The 10,090-nt window shown below is 52.2% G+C and overlaps 1 protein-coding gene across 1 annotated transcript; it reads left to right on the top strand.

Moving 5' to 3' along the window:
* The first annotated feature begins 85 nt into the window (after positions 1-85).
* CSUI_008768 (uncharacterized protein) lies at positions 86-7,378 on the top strand. The gene is made up of 2 exons (XM_068068893.1): positions 86-390; positions 729-7,378. Exon 2 carries the CDS (start codon positions 3,304-3,306, stop codon positions 4,456-4,458), a length of 1,155 nt encoding a protein of 384 aa, XP_067919131.1. The 5' UTR covers positions 86-390; positions 729-3,303; the 3' UTR covers positions 4,459-7,378.
* Positions 7,379-10,090: the final 2,712 nt, after the last annotated feature.

Here is a 10,090-nt window from a genome sequence, read left to right on the forward strand (position 1 = left end):
CGCTGCCTACGTCGCCCGTCGCGTATCCCAGCCTCCTGCTGCTACTTGCTTCTTGTGCTGAAGCGTGCCTTGTGACAGAGGGTGAAAAGGCCGCCAGGCCGAATCAGGGGGCTGCAGCACGACCGGAGGGGACCCCCGCGCGGCTGGCCCAGCCCCGCATACACGCCGACAGAACGCCCCCGCACACAGGGGGGCTGAAAGACGCACGGAACGACAAGATAGGCGCAATCTGGGACTTCTGTTAGGCAAAAGGAACCTCCTGTGCCTATTGGGCTCTACGGGCCCGGACAGCTAACAACCGGCCTTCGCGTCCCAGGGCTCCCTGAGCGAACCGCGTGGACCAACGCCCCACCAGCTTCTCGCTCGTCGACATAGCTCCGCATGTTGCAGGTAAGCCACTTTCTTGTGTCTTTTCTTTTCCTCCAGCAGTCGAGGAGACCCTCCTTCGTCTGACGGAGGGAGAGCGGACGGTTTTTGTGTGTCTAGCTCTGACAGTACCGACAGTCTGTTTTCGTTTTTCTGAGGAACCGTGCCTGCCACTCTGCGCATAGGCCATGGTGGTGCAGCGGGCAGGACTTGCTATAAACTCTCTCCCTGTGTACAGTTTTATTTTTCTTTAGAAGGGTGGCACGCTGATACCAACATCAGCAGGTCTGGCCCCGCAGCAGAAGCTGCTCCAGTCGCCTTTGATTGAGATAGACGCTTGTCGGTTTCGTGCTTTCTCTCAGTGGTCGAGGCAGACGTGCGCAGGCGAGTTCTGGAGAGCCGGCCAGAGCAGGTATTTCCGACTACTGCCGAGGCTTCCCCCGTACCTTCCTTTCAGCCTGAAGAAAGTTAGCCTGCATTCGCATTTCGGATCGGCAGCGTTTTTGGAGAATGTTTTCTCCTCACCAAGACTGTTTTGATAACCACGGCAGGCCATGGCTTTAGTTCGGCGGAAGAATCGGGAAGCGTTAGTAGATCGGCAAAGAAGGTAAAGGACAGATGTCAAGAACGTCGTAAGTTGCGGGTGTTGTTGTGCACAGTAAGAAGTACTGTTAAGGGAGTTAGCTAAGTATCCCTGTGCACCGGTGGTCCCGCTCCCAGCTTCGGACCTAGGTTTTTGTCCAAGTTACTCCGACTGTACGGGTGTCGCCTCGTACGTAATAGTCTCCCTTTCCGACTTAACGTTTACATGCTCTACGCGAAACAAAATGAAGTGGAATACGGCCCCACTATGCAGCACACAACTGTACACGCACACAAGTATTCTTGTGTTTTGGAAAACAGATCATCCCGCCTATATTCACGGTGCTTCGCAACATCCGTGGCTGTGGGTTCTTATCCACGTACACATATGGACATTCTCATGAATGCATGTGCGGCGCACATCCCTAGAACTTACTCCCCTGTACTCAGAGCAGACCTCTGCCTGCTGGGGGTAAGCAGCTCCTAAGTGAAAAATGAAGGGGTGACAGTGCTTAACCCTAGACCCTACGAAAGGCCGCTCTTACTTCTAGCACACCGGATTGGCAGCTACCGGCACACAGACACCACTGATTTGCTGGGCCTTCACAAACCGTCAGTATTGCTGGTAGCCCTGAGCCTCATTCCTTTTACCGGGGTAACCAGCAGCAGAACAGAAGAGTTGCACACGTCCACCCGGACAGAAACACCTCAGGGGTCTAGGGAGCTGAAAACAACGCGGGTGCTTTTTCACACCGTCGGCGCCCAAGAGTCATTCAAGACTTTCTTGCCGCAAGCGCAGGGATCACCTACGCCAGCTGTGTCCAGGTGTACTAGGATTGTGTCAGATCGTCGAGCTGTGTCTTTGTGTACGCACGCTGTACAGTCTCCTGTCGGTGCCTCGTTCGAGTTGCTTGTGAATACGTCCAGGCCATTCCAAAACTCACGGCGCGCTCCCGCTGAACCCCAGCGGTTGTCCGTCATTCCACAGCTGGTGGCAAGCAGGATTTTCGTTCGAGTTCGTGTGTCATCATGGGTTGTAATAGAGACCCGACTACGTTCTGACCACACAGACTGTGTTGGACTTAGGCTTCGCTGTACACGTGCGTGTGCCGTGTCGATCTCAACGGGTAACTAAATCAGCTGCTGTTCGTTCGGTGTAAGGACTTTTTTAGTCTGCTGAATACTACGTACTTGTTTATATTGATACCATGTCTGTCCATCGATTCCCAAAGCCACAAGTATCAGTACCCATGTGTATCGTCTGCTACAGTATCAGGCGTCTGCGCCGATGTGAATCATCGAAGAGGCCGTGCATGCTCTTCTATAAGTCGAGCTGGCACTGGGTGCTCGTATTCCGTCTGCCTAGATTTTGTGCGAAAGGCAACTGACAAGGGTTGACACACTCTACCAGCAAAGAGCAGTTAAGTAGCTTGGCGCAGACAGCCAGGTAGAGACAGAGAACCCATTTGGTAGAGTTGGATATATAGTTTGATAGTAGATGACTTGAGAGAAGACATTGTCAGTTCGATTGATGCGGATACACACTGCGAAACAGTCAGCTAGGTAACCCGCCAGAAGTAGCTGTGTAGTTTTGTGGGACCGGATAGATCGCTTGATAGGGACAGAATGTAGTTTGACATAGAGGGGTACCGTCTCACAGTTGTGGATAGATAGTTTCGCAGAAACGGGGAAACAGTTTGCTAGGAATACGTGGACTGAGTACTATACTATCTTTCACGCAGAGGTTTTCTCCGTTTAAGGTGGGCATCTCATCGTTTACGTGTTACTAACTGCACCCTACTGTGACTTCTGTCAGCGTCTTCTTTTTGCTTTACACTCGAACTCGGTCGGCGGATGCACCCAGACGCTACCTTGCCGAAGGGTTCCCTCAGACAGCAACTCGACTAGGCAGATCTGGGCAGGTGGTTGGCCCAAGGAGTCAGTGGGGAAATGGACGAAGGCGGGAGCAAGATTGAAGGGGGTTCCTGTCGCATCCTGCGACAGGAGGATAGCAATGGTGGGGTGGTGCTGCACGGAACCGGTCTTCGTGGTGGTGCGCGTGTCTGCGGTCAGACACAATGAGTTTTCCTCCTGCTCACGACGGTCAGAGTAGGCCTACAGCACCATTAAGAGATCTTCAGGGACAGGTAGAATTGCCTCTAATACATTAAATCAAGCTGCATTTTGTAAACCGCGCTTCCTCTAGGAGTGAGTAGATTGCCAAAATAGCATTTCTGGGTTTTGGCAAAGCAAAACGACAGCGGAATATCTCAGTAAAGTCCGTTCATTGTATAAACAGACGTCTTTCACCAGCGAACCAGGCTGGGCGTGGTGTGGTGTCGCAGTGCTCCTAAGATGAAGGGCCGTTTAGCGAATAGGGCAGCAGCCTTGTGCTTGCTGCTGCCGCTTAGCTCCGTTTTCCTGGCAGCAGCGGAAATGGGACAAAACAGCGTCTGGATGAAGACTGAGGCCGGGACGGCTAATCAGGGTCCGGAGACGAGAGGGGTTCCTGCTGCTGCTGAGCAACAGGCTGGTGCTTCGATGAGAGAGGACGGAGTGACAGATGACGGACACGGCAGGGGACGGAGGTCCGCGGCTCTTTGGAGATCATCGTCTTCGGGTTTGTTGAAACGTTCTGGTACGGTGTCCAAGTTTTTAACAGTGTCTGCAATTGCTGCAGCGGTATTCATGCTTTCACGACTTGGAGGCGTTCTGTCGGGCTGTCTGGCAGAGATAGGCGTTCTGAAATCTCGCGATAGCTCGGTCTTCGACTCACCGAAGAGCATGTGCAAGGAACTCATCGAAGACGTGTCCGAGAGGGGCGATCGAACACCTGCGATTTCACTGGCACGCAGTGTGTCATCACTGCGTGTGCCACGTGTATCACGCGAGATGCTTGCCGTCGCGATGCTGCTCGCTGTTATGGCAATCGGCCTCGCAGCTCCAGTCTCGCACGGACCGAGCGAATCAGTTGTGGGCGCCGAGGCAGGCGATGACACTGCAGTAGCCGATGCATCCGATGATGGTGAAATAGATGACGTTACGCCCTCTGTTCGATTCCGTGAGAACGCAGTGGTGATAGGTAAGACCTGGACAACAGACGGCACAAAGAAGCAGGGAGTCAAGCCAGCCATTAAATTCTTTTTCGAAGGCAAGGAGTATAGAATTTTCCCCACTGCAGACACCAAAAATCTTCTTGAGCGAGAAGGGGTTTTTGATCAAGTGCGCAAAATTTTATCGAGTGCTCCCAAGACAACGGCCGACAAGAAATCATTTTCATGGGGGAAGGAAGAGGAAAATACAGTGAGAGTTTTCAGTGGGGAGGTGTACGCGGACGACGATGAAACCGTTGAAGCTACGTGGGAAGCGTTCTTACCCGACGGCGCCTTCGGGATTAAAAGAGGTAGTAATGAGGTTGGGAGCGAGGAAGCGCAGAAGTACTTCGATTTCGGGGCCGCGCTGGCGGAAGCTGTCCATATCATGAAAACGGGAAAGCCGTCCGCCCAATAGGATCCGGGGGTTTTCACGACAGGAGGCGTCCGCCTATGTAAATTGTGCTGAAAGATGTGACCTGCTCGTGAGAGCTTGAAGACCGGACAGAGTACATATGTATCCGCGCAATCCTGTTTTTCAATGAGTGTGAACCAACTTGTCAGTTGTGCCGATGGCCAGGTTTTTTTCCCAAGGGACACTGCAAGAGCTCAGTGGCCTGTTAAACCTACAGGGTGTGTAATGCGGCAGCTGGTGACGGGAGCTTTCGCGGCGGCCTGAACAGTTTGCCAACGTAACCTGAGGGGGTACCTGTCAACAGTACGACGCAATGTAAGAGACTTCCACCAAGATGAGGACAGATTTAGCGCTTTTGTTGCTTGGCGACATATTAGCAATCCGTATTAGCAATGCTATCGAAGGGGAGAATTGCGATTTTCGAAAGGAGTTTGATTCGACTCACTTGGTGGGGCAAGTCCAGTGCGATTTGAACACACCCAGTTATTGGGTGCTCGCTTTGTGCTTTGAAGCGCTTCCATCAGAAATTTCCCGTGCACCTCGGCGTTTCGTCGAAAGCTGAAGCTCGACTAGTGTACGTCGATACCAGGTAGCGACCAAAGAGGTATGTGCGGGAGACACTGCCGGGCTCTACGGTGTTGTTACAGTACAACGGACCTTCCATGCGTGGATATACGGGCCTGAATGTACAACACGACACTGAGATGACCTCTACCCAGGGGATAAACGTGTACCGACAGCGTTTATGAACCAACGAAGTCCGGAGCAGCAGAAGTGCATTTTCACTGTGAAATTGGTTGTACACGTTGACGTATATTTGGGAGTCCTGACCAGATAGTGACCTAGAGGGTTAACAAAATTTCCGTGCCCTCCTGGGCAGTTCAAGGAATCCTGCGAGCTTGTGCCTCCTGGACTCTGCGTGACGGACCAGAGTTCTTTCAGCTCTCCTTAAACTGCCAAGCATGTTCTGCTTATTCCTCCACAGTGAACGCTTGAACGTTTCAGTTATCAACGGTATTCGCAATTCGATTTTGAGGAGCGTACGTACGCACTGACCTTTGTGTCGCATAGGCGCATCATGATGGTTGATGAAAGACACGCACTCGCAGAACCATAGCTTTCTATAGTATTCACCTCGGGGGAGCCTTCATAGCAACCGCCTTCAATGATGGTGCAAACCTGAAACGAACTCTTCAAACTCAAAACGTCAGTACGTGAGGCAGTTCAAACGTGTTCACAAACGTTTACTGGAAATTCATTTCTTTCCTACCTGATGTCCGCCGTAGTTCTGTGTGCTCACACGCCGTTCCGTCTCCCCGGGTGTAGCCATACTCAGCAATATTTTCCTCAACAAGAAGCCGGTAGCGGTGCCACACCCTTCGCTCACTCTGGTTGAGGGCTCCTGGTCCACGACGTTTGCCTTTCTTTCTCTATACATATCTACAGATTCCCGCAACTTTTTTTTCGGCCTTCTTTGTTCTCTTCAGTCCCAGGTATCTTCTGCGTTTGTTCTGTAACACTCTCTTCTGTTTCTTCTCTTCTGAGGTGGGATAACTCAGGTCAGGCAACAGCGGGAGTGAAGCACAGGGATCTGCCGATCTCTGGCTTGGGCTGAAAGCGGTTGCATATGTGCTTACGACGGGGGAGTGGCACCGCCCGAATACAGTTGCACACCTCAGGGTATTCCACCACTAAGAAACTGAGCGAGGTGACAAAGCCTTGGGTTTTGATCAGTGTGTCCGCACAGCCCGGTTTCAAACGAGTTGTGACTTTGAGGTATGTGACCGCTGTATGGGTAGAATGGCCTTTTTGTGCCTACGGTGTCTTTCCTTTGGACATTTTCTAGTTACCCCGTGTGTTGTAACTTGTCTCGGCGGCTACGCAATTTGGTTCGAAAGGAGACGGGATCCTTGCATAAGGAACTACGTAGGTTTCGAGCAGTGTACCAAAAGGACGTAAGCCCAGCGCAATCCAATGAAGATATGTGCTGGATTTTTGCCTCGGCCGCAATGTATCTAGAAAAACCAGCATCATGTCCTCCGAAACTACTGTACATAGGCTACTGTGCATGCGCACCGCGCCGCAAGGGAGATCTGTCTCCCCGCGCGGTTTGGAGTGAGTACAGCTCATACATTTGCATCTGTATCCATGCGTATTGTTGAATCTACCTGAAACACCACCCCGAGATGGTCTTTCCGCATCAGATAAGCGTTGCGTACACATAGACATTCATGGAGAAAATGGGTGTGCAGCAATGGCTCATACGTAGTCGGCGGTACACGATGTATTTGTGGGGTGACCGTTGAGAGCCTTGGCGTCCAGATACTGCTATTAAGGCTCTCCGCGCTTGCCTTGCTATTCATGGAATGCGCAGCGGCCTTAGCTGATTGGTGACCCACAAGAAACACCAGGGTGCTGTACTCCTCGTCGTACACATCGGGGAGGCTCGACAGTGAAAGCCTTTGCTTACGCAGATCCTCTAGAAGCTTCACAAGAGGCTCTTCAAATCGAACGCAGGTCAACAAACGTGGACGCAGAATCACACCTGGACCACCCTCGCTCGAAGGATTGATTTTGTTTCTTAGCAGCTGTGTCTTTTCGGCTCCGAGTGTAATCGCAGTCCGACCTGTTGATCTTGCTTTTCCCCATGCAACTCGGAGCAAAGCAGGTTCGACACTTCTTCCAGCTGTTCTCTGAGAGCGTTTCCCAGGGACTTCGGCACGTACACGTGATACTCGTTGCCAGCGATCCTGATACCAAGCAAGCCCTTTCCCTGGACGGCATGCCCACGTTTGTTCGCCCACTCTTTGTCTTGACTCCCCGGCTCTAGCTTATGTCGAGTGGAGCGAACCGCTCAGCCGCCCACTCGTCCAGCAAGTCCTTGTGTGCACTGCCTGACAGGAGGCTGTGCGGGATTCTCCCCGTGCTCGTTCAAAACGCTTTCCCTGCCCCTCCCGGACCACGCCGAAACGATAACAGTGAGTTTCAGAAGGGGAGTAACACGTACTTGTTTGACCGACCCCCTCCTGCGACGCACTTTTGTGTTTACTGGACGACTAACACTGAAGCGACTAGGAGTAACAAGCACGCTGGGCCGGCGAAGGCTGGCATTTTCACCATTGACACCCTCATCGTTTCTTGGATAGACCCAAAACGTTCCCACTTCAAAAAGTGAAACGAGTCGAACGGTTTTTGAAGAAAGTAGATACAAAGTCGCAAGGAAATCTAAAGTGCGAGGTCCACGAAGCATAGTCCTCAGTACGAGAGCCTCGGGATCATCCGCCGAGTAGAAGGCGGCAGAGGGTTCGCCGTCGAAGCGCTGACACAAGGGCACAGTGGGCCCTGTGGGGAACCAACTGCTCCACCTGGGCGGGTTTTCGGAGGGCGAGCACGAGGCGCAGCAGGAGACAGGTAACGTCCGACGCTGTCTGGCACAAACTTGTACAACCCGGTGGGAAAGAAACCTGTCCCACCTTGTGGAAAAAAGTAGAAACCTGTACCACCCCCTGGCAAAGAGACTGGTACCAACCGGTTAGATAGGAATTTGTATCACCCGGTTGGACAGGAACTTGTACCACCCGGTTGGACAGGTACTAGTACCACCCGGTTGGACAGGAACTTGTACCACCCGGTTGGACAGGAACTTGTACCACTTGGTCAGACGGAAACAGGGAGCAACCCGTAGGGCAGCAGCTCGTACCAACTGGCCGGACAGAAACTTGTTCCAACCGGTCGCACACGACGGTCAGGACACTATCAGACAAGAACGGCAAAATAGCTTCATCAGCAAGTCTACGTCCGACCGTGCCGGCCCGCCTCCGCAGCTTCTTCCCATCCGGCAAAGCGACGCTCACAGTATACTCTGACCGTCTGGCTAGATGCCTACCACACTAAGGCCAGCGGCCCGTAGATAGGAACTGGATGGGCTTTTTCGACCTGGCAATGGCAAGGTTTAGGGTTTAGGCGAAATTGCGTATTGTTGTGGATCGTCTTCCTGCACGAAGAGACTTGAGAAATTCTCTGCTGGAGTGAGCTCAGCACCGGAAGCACCCGGAGAAAACAATACTCGAGTTACTTTTTCGAGGCGATCAGGAACTCACGAAATCGCGTGACGGATAGACTAGGCAACGCCTGTTGAACTGTACACAACGCCCGTCCGTGAACGCTGCCCTCCACCTTCGCGACAGCGTTCTGAAACCCGGTCGGGCCTATACCAGCCGGCAGTACCAGCGCGGGCACAGAACGTTATGGAAAGTAATTCCCAGGACAAAACCCTACACACCATCGGCACAACCGGGCGAGCGTCAGCCAAGTGGTCACCCAGCTTCCTTGAGTTCTGTTTGTGCTGCCCGAGGAGGAGCGGGACTACCAATCAAGCTCTGGGCGTGCAACAGGACAGAACAACACTCCTGCAACTTGAAATCAACAGCGACTTTCCAAAATTCACTCGTTCGATAGGTTGCGTAACGCCCCGCCAAACTGCCCACCTCTCACTCGTGCTCTCCTGTTGCTTCTGGCTATTCTTCTTCTTCCATTCTGTTACGGCTGGGGAAGCTCTTGAGTGGAGAAAAATTCGGATTTCTTTCTTACGTGCTGAAGATCTTGCTCAGCCGATGGTGCGGTACCTTCTTCATATCGCGACCTAGTAGTAGTAGTAGAAGAGGAAGGAGTATGGACGTCGGAAGAGAGAGGAGGAGGAGAAGAAGGAAGGTTGTCTTCTTTGTCTTTGGATGCTTTGATGAAAGGAGACCGAGAGTGATGTTTCACACGTGACGGGGTGTTCATACTCGCCGGCCTGCACTCACTCGTAAACACAGATCTCCAGGCAAACCCGACACCTGCCACTGGAAAGTTTGAAGGAACGTACACTGTTCCTCTTTGTTGTTCCGACGACTCAGAACGCGGCATCATAGAGATTACGTGATTTGAGCCCTTCAAATGATGTGATGAGGTGGGTATAATCCGCTCGCCCGAAGACGTCTCCCTGTCCACCTTTCTTCTCCTGATACTCGTCCCCCAAAGCTCGAATGTCTCTCGGCCCTCCTTCAAAGCTTTCGACTGTGTCCCATCAATCCCGCTTCACTCCAAAGGCAGCTAGTCAGCAACACTCTTTGCAGGTATCACCGGCCAACGCCGTTTTCCTTTTTTCCTGAATGCAAGTCTCAGCGCTCTACTGATATGGACGATTGCGCATCCCATGTACTTGCCAAGGAACACATCGATTGCCGTGCCTCAGAGCTTCGAGAACAATCACCACACCAAAACAATGAAGTTTTCTACGGGGGGTAGGATGGGAGAGTACCCGACTACCGTGCTGGGGAGGCGAAAGGAAGACATCTTCGAGAAGCTTCTTCCTATCTTATCCGCCGTGCTCAGTTTCGAACGCTTCTTTCTGTAGGAACATGTGTGCAAAGAGGGAATTTTTTTTTACCGTGTATCAGTAACGCCTGTCAGGATTTTGAAATCCTGCCTCGATCGCCACGAAATAGTGGCCTATTTCTGACGGAATGGCTATCGTAGACCGTATAGAGATAGGGCAGACTTCCACGACCTGCCGAAATTCCAGTTACGTAACATCGCAGCTGTCAGGATTTTGCAATCCTTCCCCGATCGCCACGAAATAGTACCCTATTTT

Source organism: Cystoisospora suis (genome assembly GCF_002600585.1).
Source record: "Cystoisospora suis strain Wien I chromosome Unknown contig_5010, whole genome shotgun sequence".
NCBI lineage: Eukaryota > Apicomplexa > Conoidasida > Eucoccidiorida > Sarcocystidae > Cystoisospora > Cystoisospora suis.

Bases quoted from the DNA above. Each gene is read 5' to 3' on its own strand.
- CSUI_008768 (XM_068068893.1), top strand. From the start codon at position 3,304: ATGAAGGGCCGTTTAGCGAATAGGGCAGCAGCCTTGTGCTTGCTGCTG.